This window comes from Cephus cinctus, unplaced genomic scaffold, assembly GCF_000341935.2.
Source record: "Cephus cinctus unplaced genomic scaffold, Ccin1 Ccin1_scaffold1474, whole genome shotgun sequence".
NCBI lineage: Eukaryota > Metazoa > Arthropoda > Insecta > Hymenoptera > Cephidae > Cephus > Cephus cinctus.
The window spans coordinates 87830-100569 of NW_014333837.1; the positions used below are offsets into that span (position 1 = coordinate 87830).

The window sequence follows — 12740 nt, forward strand, 5'->3', positions numbered from 1 at the left end:
CAGGTAAACCCAGGAAAAGGCTGGACAGGCGACAGGCGACTGGCAGGCTGGCAGGCTGGTAGGCTGGCAGGTGTAGCTTAGAGGGAGTTTCGTCGGGGAAGGTGGGAGTCAATGCTGACCGGTATCGGCTAGTCTACCTGAGTCTACCTGAGTCTACCTGAGTCTACTGAAGCCAACCGAGGCTACCGCGTGCGCCTTGGATTCTCGTTCGCCTGCGCCGCGTACGTTGCCGCCAGAGTAAATCGAACCAGTCAGGTGAAACGTCTTGCGAACAATATGTGAGTTTAGAAGTGAGGATGTTACGGAGCCTGACTTTTCAAAGAGCTTCGTTCTAACTTTACACCAGTGAGTATACGTGCATTCTTCTTCTAAAGACACCTCATGAAATTCCTTGCTGAGCTGTGACATGGAATTCATTTTTAAATGGAAAAATCCTCGCACTGGAATTAAAAAAGTCAAAATTTGGAATTAAAGTGTTATCGGGTTATAGTTCCAAAATATTACGTCAAATTAAAAGCATTGTCATTGGATGCCAGAGCTCCTCCTCAATTTTTGTTCTTACGTACTGCATACAACTAAATGCAGAGTCTGTTAAATTCCCTCGAAACGATTCTCGGAGAATGCATTAAATTCTTGGTAATAAAATTGAAAGTCAAACTTGACGCAAGTTCGATTCTCCATGTTTCTTCTTTCTCGAGGAGTGCAAGTACAGTCGCAGTACAATCAGTTATAAAAGGTATATAATCCGTCCACGAGTAAAACAGCTTTTGTCGGGGCCATCTTCCAATAACTTTTACGGTACAAGAGTCCCCTAGAGAAAATCTTTTATACGTGGAGCGACCGTAGACTTATTAGGAGTTCGCTAAACGAAGCTGCTATATATTCTTGTGGTGGCATTTACGTCCTCCTCTGGAATCAGGATTCGCTTGCTTATCCAACCGTTGCATTTGTATCTAATGTCAGAGTAGGTAAATACGTGACTCTCGAATGAGGATCTTTCTACAGGGAGACTCGAGCCTGAAGTCCGAAACTTCGACCCTGAATCGCGCCTATCCTCAACTCAAGCGAAACGTTCCGATGTCACGTCTCTACGTTCGAACGCTCGAGTCTTCGAATAGTCGCGATTCTTTTGAAAATTGCTGCCTCTGATATGTTGGCAGCAGCAACAGCAGAATCTCCTGGCAAGAGTATCAATGGCGAATACTAGTTGCCTCGAGTGACTTCACCATGTATTCCTGGATACTCCACTCGAACCAGTCAAACGGCATTCCTCTCGATCGACCGCACGACTTGCCGCTTGAAATACTAACCACTGCTAGGATCTCGCGTGGGACCAATGGCGAACCGTGCCAGAAACCATAGCCGTCAGAGTTCATTACAATTAAGTAATAAAAAAAATTCGTTTTCTCAACAAAAAATTCACTTAGAACTTTGCTCGAATTACCAGCTAGATTTCCAGTGGACGGCGGTTCCTTTCAATCCTAAGAAAATGAATTGATAAAATGTGATACAAAGAGAAAGGGTCTTGAAAAGTATTTTCAATCTTTCTTTGCCATACTTCTACTGCGTAATTTAATTCACGGATAACGCATCCACAATGAGTATAGCACTTACAATTAGTAAAGCGTTGCCAGATATTCACGCATCCCTAACCTGTTTGTTTCCGGTTGATTACGAAGTCGAACCGTCGAACAAAAAGTCTGTAGATGCGATACAACCGGCTATAGATAGCTTATTGTATATCTTAGCGACTGGTGTGTCACGCGTACTATAGGTTGCAAGGATCTTCGTACCAGGTACATGCCTAACTACAACGTGCGCCGTGTATTGCGCATGGCAACGTGATGTTTTACTGAACTCGCGCTATCGCTAATACGAGTCGCCTTGATAATTACGCCTGAACTATTGCGTACCTAGTCCAGGTTCGCTTTTATTGATAAAGGAAAAAATACAAGCTATTCGAAAATTTACACTGGATTAAAAGCGAACTTCAAGTTTTCATCTGAGCCTTAGGGATCTTTATAGGATTTTTGTGTTCGTCGATTAGTATCTTACTGCATATGTAATTGCAATAATCACAATAGACAGACTGTATTATTTGCTGACAATCATGATACTTGCCGATCTTTCGTCTCCTGACTAAATTGATGGTACATGAAAAATTTTCAATTTTTCCAACCAGCATCCTCCAAATCCGTATAAGACGTTATGCTTGATATTTTTTATGATCTCATATTTTTATCTGTTTATAAGAAACAAAGTGCCCGTGGCGAACGAATAGAATTAGTCAATTTTATTTCTCTGGCTGCACAGGCGACAACGGCGCCATCGCTGCTGGTACTTGCGTAATTACGCGAAGGCACTTGGAGCGTTACTGTCGTGACAAATGCTCTTGCCAATTTGCAGCAATGAAAATGAATACCGTGTACGTTATTTGAAGCAAGAAAATGAGCTCGTTGACCTAGTTTCGAGTTTCGTTTTTAACACGAAATAGAAGTTAGAGCATACAAGTGATCGGTCAGTAAATGTTGACAGAACTAAGCGGAAAAAAAAATCTTTCAAAATCCTGACTGATGCTCAAAGTCGAAAAACAAGCAGGAGCCTGGTTGGAAAAAAGTTATTTAATACTCGGAAAGTAACACATTCCTTCAGGTTGGCAACGCTTTATCAGGAAATAATCGATCTCGCCTCGCGAACCACATTAAACTTGTATAAAGTTTGGCCGTACCATGCTTTCTCCTGCTAGAAAGACAGGGGCACCGAGAACAGTTGCGACGGCCCTTCAATACGGAACTATGAACAAGCTGCCAGCAAAATTACCATACAGGCAGCCTTTCCTTATGGATCTGTATACTAATTTTTAATCGAATAAAAAAATTATAATCTACAAAGCAAAATAAGACTTACATCAAATTTGACTTATCGTATCAACGTTTAAATTAAAAGTCTTGCCTGAAGTTAGATCATATATCAAACGTTAGGGTATTCGCGGTGAAAGGTTAGGATTCACATTTTCCATACTCCACACTGACGTTGACATGAACTATGAGTCATCGTACTGCTACACGTTTACTAACCTTGGTAATATTACTAGCTTATACATATGTAGAAAGCTACTTCTTCGTGCTGTTTCAATGTGTCACTTGTTTTTGGATAGTTTCATAATTTCTTTATTGACGATCGACGAGAACTCCGCGGAACTGAAATATTACCAGAATTTGTCGATCCGGCCTTTGGACCTATAGGCACAGAGTATTTCCTCCTTGCAGAAGTAGTCACTCGATAGAAAAGCAAGGAAGTTACAGAAATTCATAATCTTTTTCCCTTTTACTCCTTCGAGGAGCTACGGCTAACACAGGTTACGTAGGCAAACGCGGGTCTCGCGTGAGGCGAAGCCATTTTTACTAGGTTGTATAGGTGGCGTGCCAGGCGACTATGTTTGTAGGGCCTTGTAGCATAGTGAAATTCCAGTGGAAGTAACGACCTGCTGAACTCGAAAGCAACCTGCAACCATGTACATACATACGTATGATATATTATAAGTCAATCCATAAATCGATATTTTATTATCTTTATATTAATTATTTACCGACAATCACAATATTCGTAGGGAAAAGTTCTAAAAAGTATTGAAATTTAAAGATAATGCAAAAATATTATTTACTGTGTATATATGTATATCTATGTATTCTTACAAAAATTTTCCTCTTTTTTCTATAATAACGTGTTGTTATATTTGTTGTTACAGGTGGGGGTTGCAGAACATGGACCCTCCACGAAACGTGCCCTTCGAGTATAGCTAAACATACCAACAATTTCAACTTTCATGTCTACTATACGGTGGAATTTTCATTTCTGCTTAACGGATTTTGTGAATTCTTGTGACTCCTTGTAATTTTCAAATTCACTTTCGACAACCAAGAAATGAAAGGATGACACGAAGCGTTTGCTCGGGCCTTTCGTTACTCCGTCATTCGTAACTGACGGACTGATTTGCGTGTTTTTTTAAACATAGACAACTAGAAATAAATCCATAATCGAAGCTTTTTCTTCCACTTCCAAAGTGTTCTTAATAATGAATATCAGTGAAATTGAAACGTGATGCGAAATGAAGTTGCTACGCGGCGTATTTTACATTTTTGTATTTTTCCAATCGTTAAGTTGCTTTTTGACAAATGCAACGCTCGACCCTAACGGGACGAAATGCGGGCAGCGACGTTGCTCCACTACGGAGTACTGCAGCCCTTACGACAGCCAATGCAGACCCTGCGCAACTATCTGCGATCCTGCCAGTCACAATCATCAGTCTGAAACCTGCGTGAAAGATTGTCAAGGTACGTAGCCGATCAATATTCAGTCACGTATCAATAATATTCGACGCGTCTAAATAGGATGTGTAAAACTTTCTCGTAAAAGTATATATGCTCTATCAATCTCCATTGTGCATACAAAAATCTACAGCTTGATTCAAGTTACATTATTTTGAGAGAAGCTAAAGTCACGCAATCTAATCCTGCGTCCATGTCGCCGCGTCAACTTGCCGCATCCATAGGGACGTGTCTCCCTTCTCCTCTTCCCTCCCGCCCAACACGGGCACCGTTTCTGATCTCTCTCTTCTGATTCTTCCATGAGAGCAGGTACCAACGGGAGTCTTAAAGAACAGATAAATATTACCTTTGGCAAAATACCTGTCGCTACGGGACCTACCCTTGCCACCAGGTTCAAAAGACGAGCTGTCAGGTTCTGAATGGTTTATGGTAGGGATGTCGCTTGGTGGAAGATCATTATGGAAAAAAGTTTTTAGGGCTAGCAAATCCATTCTGAAAAAATAAGGAAAACTGTTGAAATTTGGAATTGCTGCAGTGTTTGTTCGATACGAACAAATCGAAGAGCAATTTATAACTTTCATGTTAAAAGTCAACAGTAGGTGTCGGCAGTTGTTGGCATTCTACAAATGCCATTCATCTCTTATCACTCCTGTTTGGCAGTCTAGTTACATAGCCGTCGTTTGGCATTAAACTTGGATACTTTAAACGTTGCTTCTACACCAGCGCCGTTCAAAAGTAGAGAAAAAGTCTGAAAGCTGAATACAAGAAAATCTTCAAACCGTGACTCCTGTGTTTGAGCAGCTGCCTCTGAATGACAATGAGTATCATGAGAGCTCATCAACATTTCTCTATGTATTTTAACGCTGCTTCGTCTACTCGTTCCATTGGTTGGTTGTAACATTTCCTCAGCTAAAGCATGGCAGAAATGCCTTGATTTGACAAGTTCCTTCATTTACAGAATATATCTAGTGAATCGTATTATAGAATTTTGGAGGCTCAAGAGAAAGAATCAAGATAAATTACATTGAAATAAATATTTGAAGTTCAACTATTTTTCGAGGCTCAGGGCCAATGTCCTTTATGGGGCGATGATGAGAATTCCAGTATTTATCATCCTTTACAGTGCTCTTCTACCTGTAACTAAATAAGTGTAGCCGTTCGGGTTGGTTGCTTCTGCACCTGAGCGCGTCCTTCTCCAGTTCCCTGCTCCACCACTTCCTCTCCACTTCCCATGCGAACGTTGAGCAGCGTCGCGATGACTCATCGGCAGCTTCTTCAGGTCGACGCCAATTCAAATAGTCCCCTTGTCACTGGCCAGATGCCGCCAGCCCCATTGCTACACGGGTTAGACCTTGAAGTATGTCTTCGTACCGTAGACTTTCCCAATAATTGAACGCAGCACAATCAACAGACAGATCCTCCATCTTGGAAAATGATCCAGATCTCGCTAACCTCTTAACAGAAATTCGGCATCGTTAACTGCGTTAACAGTGATCGATATATTTATATAAACGGACGTTTTCTCTCTTGCAATGTTATTTAATCGTGGAATTACATTTTTCTGATATTTTGATATCTTTAAAAAAATAATTAATCCCCCGTTTCCTCTCGCAGCCTCGAATTCTCTATAATTGTCAGTAGCTTTTGATACTCCACTCGACTAACCGTATACGGTTGGGCACCTTCAGCCAAGCGTAGTGCCACATCCTTCCGCTTCCCAACGTGGCGCTGTGAGACTCGACGCCAACACGTTTCTCCGACGGGTACAAACTGCCCTCGAGTTTTTCAGGTTATTCGCTTGTCCTTTTCTATAGTCGATTGTATTCGTACCGTTTCATTGACTTCCCATCGGTTTTATCAATATTAAACCAACCTACGTGCGTCGTCCATCAAGGTAACTATGAAAAGAAGGTAGGAAGTTCCGAAGTGGCGGTGAATCACCTCAACCACGTTATATACCTACGTAAGATGGATGATCGCGAGGCTCCGCGTCGGCGAATCGATTCGTGGCCTTACGGCTCGTGTTCATGAAAGTAGGCCTCTTGGCTTACCAGTGGCTACTAGCTGCTCACTACTCGCTACTACCATTTAGCATTTGCTCTATACGATAACACGAGTCGCATTCCACTCGTATCCACATGGAAGCGTAAATCGCCGCCGCCGCGACACAATCGCCAACGATAAAACCCACGACACCGTGATACAGATATACTCACAGATAGAGTAGGTTACGTTGGTACTAGTTTGCCATTGTTTGTCGGCAGGTTGCTATGTTGCTATCGAGACTGACACAAGGAACGGCAGGAAAGGTAGCAACGACGCCTACACGAGGACCAAGTTACCTTAGCAACGTGTTCGCTGTCTTGTACTTTCCGCTCGCCTTGCCATTCTAATCTTGAAGTCAAAAAATGTCATCTATACCTTTCTAAATGAACCCTTTTGAATTTTTATATTCTTCCAAAATCTTCGTAAAAAGTACTGCAATTACTGCACCGATAAACCTTCCGACAATCTTCCCAGTAAATTGCAGTCTGAAGAATACAAGAAAATTGAATTCGGAAAAACAGTTTAATTTTCTCAACTGTCCAGTCGAATTAGACAAAACAGCTGATCCTTGCGACTAAAGCATTTTCGCCAGTCAATCGCGTGACAGACGAACGCAGCCAGTACACATCCAAGGTGCATTATTGCCTGCCAGAGAAATCGTTCCACTTGTCACGGTCGTTACCGCAGAGAATTTACGTAACTGGCATAGAGATAATACGAATGCGATGAATACGGAGGAGACTTCCCGTCTTTTGTAAAAGGTTCGCCAGTGCACAGTTGCCAGTAGGCGCTACCAACGAACCACGCTTACAATTAGCCTCCCGACGTGGCCGAGCAGCGAGAAACGACGTCTGTGCCCTGCGGGGTAACAGGATATGCGATAGCGAAATAAATTGACGTATATATATACATATATACTATATGTACAATTGCGAATAGCATGAATCCGAGTCATCGGATGATGCCGCCTTTAGGTTTCAGTGATGCCTATAGACATTGGCTCCGATTGAACCGAGATGCCAGTTTTATTCCAAGTTTGGAGGGGGGCATCTCCCCTTAGTTTGGACAGAACAAAATTTGCCCGGTATGGGATCGATGTCGCGCATCGATCTATCGATATGTATGACGTACGATGTACGCGGCTTCTCCTACGCAACGACGCAGAAACTCAGGCCTGAATACTAATGGCCGACATACGGCTTGTGTTTACAAAAGGCATAACACGCCATTCGTTAACTTTACGCACATGTAGCTGTATAAATACTAGGTTGCACGATACTAGCTATTAGTCAATGTTGCAGGCTGAGCATGATAGTATCGCGACTCGAGACTTTCGCGGTATCGATCATTTCGTTAGTGTAGAACGGTGGATACGTGAGAATGAATTTTTTGAAATTGTTGTTGATGACTCCTGCTTAATCACTATAGTCATACACATGCTGCCATGCCGTGAGATCAGTCAAGCTTGATCCTCATGATTTTTCAGTAAAGCACAGCCCCCTGAACGTGGTGGGTGGTTTGCTTTTCTTGAGGCGACACGTGCGGGTGTCCACAAGAATAGGTTGAAAATAAATTGTTCATATTCGTGGCTGTAAGAGATAGCTCGTTGGATATTCGCTCTCCCGTTCAGGGAACCTTCGGGGAAACAAAAGATCGTTTGTTAATTAATACAGGAATTACGTTTCAGGTTAAAGTCGTTGAAAATCGTGGGAATTAGGATACCGTGAATTTCTAGAAGACTTTACTGTGACTCTGTTGCTTTATAAATTAATGTTTTCTTTCAGAGTATCTTCATGATCAACGCTACGTACTCCGCACGGATCTCCACGAGAGCCAAGAGCTGAAAGGTAAGTCTTGAGTCCGAACATGAGCTGAATATTAATAAGCCGACTGACTGACTCATCGTCGAAATTCCTGAAACTCCTGGTGGACGCACCTTGGAGGTGAAAGTAAACAGTGGCGTACCCGAGACTCGATCAATTCTTTTATCTTCTACGCATCGTCATTTGCTGCCTCTGGAAATATGTTTGTCAGCTTGTCCCATTCTTCGACTTTCGACGCAAGTGGAATTATGCGTACATTGGTAGTAAGTCGATATCTTCAAAATTTGAATCGCGAGAGGTCGTTGGAACGTTCGGACAAAAAAATTCGAAAAGTTTATTTGACTTTTTGGCAAAGCATAATGTATATTCAAGTAGCACGAAACCCAACTAGATTTACCATTGTCGGATTAGCATGCTGAAATTTTCGTGCACGCAATTCCTAGATCTTACTTATGCAAATGACATCCGCTCGCTCGGTTCTTCTCTAGGACGGTTAATTGTCCCGTGCCCGAGAAATCCACTCCGAATGCATAATACGTTCTGCCCTCCAGCTCTACGGTACTTCTCTTTCGAATGGCCACCTACATTTTCTTCTCCTTCGTTTCTCTTTGCCTTTCATTATTTTTTATTTCGTTTAAATAACTTCGTCACGAAATTCAAGGCCTGCCACCCCCTCTGCTCCCCACTACACATCGCACTTCTGTACTAATGAAAAGAACACATATTTTCAAGTGGAATAATTACCGTTTACTGATAAAAAGTATAATATCGGTTATCGAGTACGCAGAAAATAAGCGTGAAAAGTTCCTTCTGCAACGACGAATTTCCATTATGTGGTATAATATCGCGATACGCGACTTCTCGATTTTGCAGTTTTTACTCGAAAATAATTTTATTAAAATATTCAACAGAAGCTCCCTTACATTTCAGACGAGGTGCAGAAGCTGAGGACGCTGATGAAAGTGACGCTATCGTTATGCTGTTTGATGCTTATCATTGTCCTCTATTTGTTGTCCAGGAGTCTACTTTGTTGCTCCCAAATAAAAAAGCAATTACGTTCCGGTTGGTTGAAGAGAAAATGGGTTAAGGTCAGTTTGATTTCGAATTATGTATAATTTATCCGATTTTCGTTTTTCCTCGATGCACTGACTCTGACGAGAATTCATCTTGTTGCAGAACGCTACGAATAACAATAAAGTACAGGACGATGCGGAAATTGGCGTTAGTAAACAAAATGGTCTGAAGCTGACGATGCCCACCATAAGCGGTTCCGTCGCTGGCGTCCAAATTAGCACAGACAACGCGTCGCCAAATACGACTAGCACGCCTCTGTCGAGGAGACATCCTAGCGAGGACACCACGCTGGATTACGCCTACGACAATCCCGCCATGACACCCAGCCCAGAGGCGGCACAACCGAGAACTAAACGTGAGAGTTCTTTTTAAGGGCTATACCCCCATCTCCTCTTTAAAGTGTTTGTATTTTTTATAATTCAAGAATCAGAGAATTTTTGAGAATTTTGACGGTTTTGAGAATTTTGCAAATTTTCTATATTGTGAGATTGTTTGTGGTGGTTGTAGCGATTGAGCTAACATAATAACTGCGTACGCAAAAAGGCAGGTTGTGCTCGAGCAATTGAAATTCAAATATTGAAATGTACAAAAAAACACGGTACTCCTTTTGCTCTAGTATTTGAAGGAAACTCGCGTAAAATGTTTGTAAATAGTATAAGATAGTTTTTGGCTAAGAAAAGTGCGAGGTAACGGCAAAACAAGTAAAGGACCTTCTTTGTCCCGTGTAACGGATTTTTCAATTGAAGAGCAGGTCCTGACTTTCCTAGCTGTTTCCCCAGGGAAGAAGGAAACGGAATGGAGAGAATCCTTGATAGCTCTTACCTACGCAAGCGTGGATGAATGTGAATGACAATTTTCGATGATACCAATATCCGTTGGTATAAACTATTTTTAAATTAAAAGTCTTTAATCGATGTATGACTAGGCTCTCGTGCATTCGTAAACCGTGCGGCTGTGTGACTTAAAATATGTTTATAGTATTTAATCATAAGGAGTACATAACCTCCACTTTTGCAATAAACTAGTATAGGCAAGTGTTAATCTCGCGATGCGCAATACGCACACCCTTTAATTTTAAGTACTTAAGGTAAAGCATCAACTAATTCATAAAGTCTATGTAATGTAAACGCCTTATCAGCCATTCCGTCCATGAAAGGCCTTACGAGCAAAGTCGTCCCGAGACGAGGCACTTTGCATAGGACAGACACGCCGTAACGTCCAAGTGAAACGTTAGAATCATTAAAATAATAATGGCTCATTTAATATTCCCTTGTATCAATATGCTCAAACATTGCTTATACCGATGAAATTTATATCGGTTGATCGTGCTCAACAAGGCTCAAAATTATCAATGTAATCGATGCTCAATTAATGCCCTTAAATTTCGATCAATCGAGACACAATTGAATACGTTAATTGTAACTAAAGTATCGCTCAAGACTTCGTTATTTCACTTACGGAATTTGGTCTCTGTGTGGACTGACCTTGATCGTACAGCGTGCACTGTCCTTAATTTTAATTAAGCTACATTCACAGTATCTAACCACGCGAATCGCACGCATCGACACACATCGCGAATATATCTTATAAAACTTTGTAACTCTTGGTCCGTGTCAGGACCAACGTGTCTTCCAGAATTGAAGATATTATTTTGCCCATGGCAGCTACTAGGATTAGCATTATCGTATCACCTACATAATAATACAACTTTAGTATTTCAAGATTGCATGTAATTGTCATATCAGTCGAGCTGGTTTACTATTTATATTTTAAAAGGAAGGTCCCACGTGAAATACAGTCGCGTGACAGTATCGCGTCCATCTTTGATTTTTTGAAAAGATAATGCATTTGACATGTATTCAAAAGAAATTGAATATAATTTAAAATCGAGAGTTCCAACAATTCCAGAAAAAAAAATACACAAAACATTTGTTTTCGTCGTTAATTAATACCTCTAAGCAATAAGTTGAACTGTGACGTTCCTCGAAATTAACGATCATATAAAGCTAATTAATTGAAATGAGTTCTAATTAATGTTAATGTTTAAATTAGTCTATGTAAATATTTACAACAGTTCTTAAGCGACATACCAGCAATACACTTCTAGAGCACTGATCGTCGAACTGGCACTTAATTTTAACTTGACGATTCTTGGAGTCACAGTAACGTCATCTCATTGCCGTATAGGGGAAAAAATTATACGAATGTTGACAGTTGATCGTTTGATTTTCATTTCCCGGCAAAACGAAGAATTGGTTGACAATCGCATAATGGCGTGAATGCGATTCATAGCGAAAACCGTCGTGTTATTTCCACTAGATTTTACAAGTTTTCATTCTCTCTCGTTCTAATTATTCTATCTTTCTTTACTGACAATAACTGGGAGTAATGTCGACCACTGATTAATTATTATTACTGTAATACAATCACTTGCGCTATGCTGAGTATAATAACCAATAACGTCCTGTGATTGTCATTTGTCCTGACGTGGTTTCAGCGTTATGAATTTTTACCTGGAGTTACTGCTGACACGTGTTTTCGCTTACTCGGCAGTTATTCTACTAGGTTAACGTTAACGCGTAACAATGTGAACGCGTCTTGTTCTCGTGAAGTACGTTGGTTTTCGAAAGAGTCGATGTGAAAATTTGAATGTAAATTTAACGGATTCTTCTTCTATCTCATTGAGGAATTTCACTGGCGGGATCACCTTGCCGTTTCGAATACTTTAAGTGTCTGGAAGTCGTTGAACTTTTTCGTAATGTTAAGGCAAATATGAAGGACCACGTTACATCACACGATGTACCCTACGTCATCCGTAACGATCTCGAGAAGCGTGTTTAAGCATTTTTCTAATTGTGTGTAATGTGGACCTGCGTGCAGGTATAATCACAATAGAAATTAAGTATTACTTGTTAACGATCATTTTAAATTTGTTAAATATTCATCGATAACGTTACTGATATACATTTAACGTACTTTTCCTTTGTAAATTATTACTTTTACGTTTTACTCAATAAGAACAATTCAGTTTTTGTAATTTTTACATTGTTTGACCTGCCCAAAAATATGGCAATGACAAGATTATACGATAATCCAAATGTTTTATTAAAATTGTATTGTCCTAAACGGGAACGAACAACTTGTTTCCTGACCAAAAGGGTAAAATTGTTTTATTGTGAAAAAAAAAACAAATAAATATTGCCTGGCGTTATCAATGTTAGCGCATTTTGTACACTCGAGAGTGCAATTGTACAAATAAATTTGAAGATGATAGTTTAATTAAAGGAATGTTCCTTTCATTCTCCACCAATACCACAGTCGTACAATTAACATTTTATTTTTCTGCGTATGTACAAATATATACAAATCGCTTTATGTCTTTATTTCTATAATTATGCACAGATCTTAAAGATAGGTATGTACAATATTAAGAAATAATTAAACATGTTGCACGTGGTCGCGTCTAAAG

General features: G+C 40.5%; 1 protein-coding gene across 2 annotated transcripts; it reads left to right on the forward strand.

Moving 5' to 3' along the window:
- The first annotated feature begins 78 nt into the window (after window positions 1-78).
- LOC107273191 (protein grindelwald) lies at window positions 79-12550 on the forward strand. Of its 2 annotated transcripts, XM_015751128.2 has the most exons (5): window positions 81-345; window positions 3749-4334; window positions 8159-8221; window positions 9128-9285; window positions 9374-12550. In XM_015751128.2, the coding sequence occupies exons 2-5, from the start codon at window positions 4109-4111 to the stop codon at window positions 9641-9643; spliced, it is 717 nt and encodes a 238-aa protein (XP_015606614.1). In that variant the 5' UTR covers window positions 81-345; window positions 3749-4108; the 3' UTR covers window positions 9644-12550. The 2 variants fall into 2 exon arrangements, with proteins under 2 accessions (XP_024946279.1, XP_015606614.1); XM_025090511.1 differs by lacking the exon at window positions 8159-8221 and having other exon boundaries at window positions 79-345.
- The last annotated feature ends 190 nt before the right edge of the window (window positions 12551-12740 follow it).

Coding starts and splice junctions, on each gene's coding strand:
- LOC107273191 (XM_015751128.2), top strand. CDS start 4,109: ATGAAGTTGCTACGCGGCGTATTTTACATTTTTGTATTTTTCCAATCG. Junction 4,335..8,158: donor CTGCGTGAAAGATTGTCAAG/GTACGTAGCCGA, acceptor GTTTTCTTTCAG/AGTATCTTCATGATCAACGC. Junction 8,222..9,127: donor CGAGAGCCAAGAGCTGAAAG/GTAAGTCTTGAG, acceptor CTTACATTTCAG/ACGAGGTGCAGAAGCTGAGG.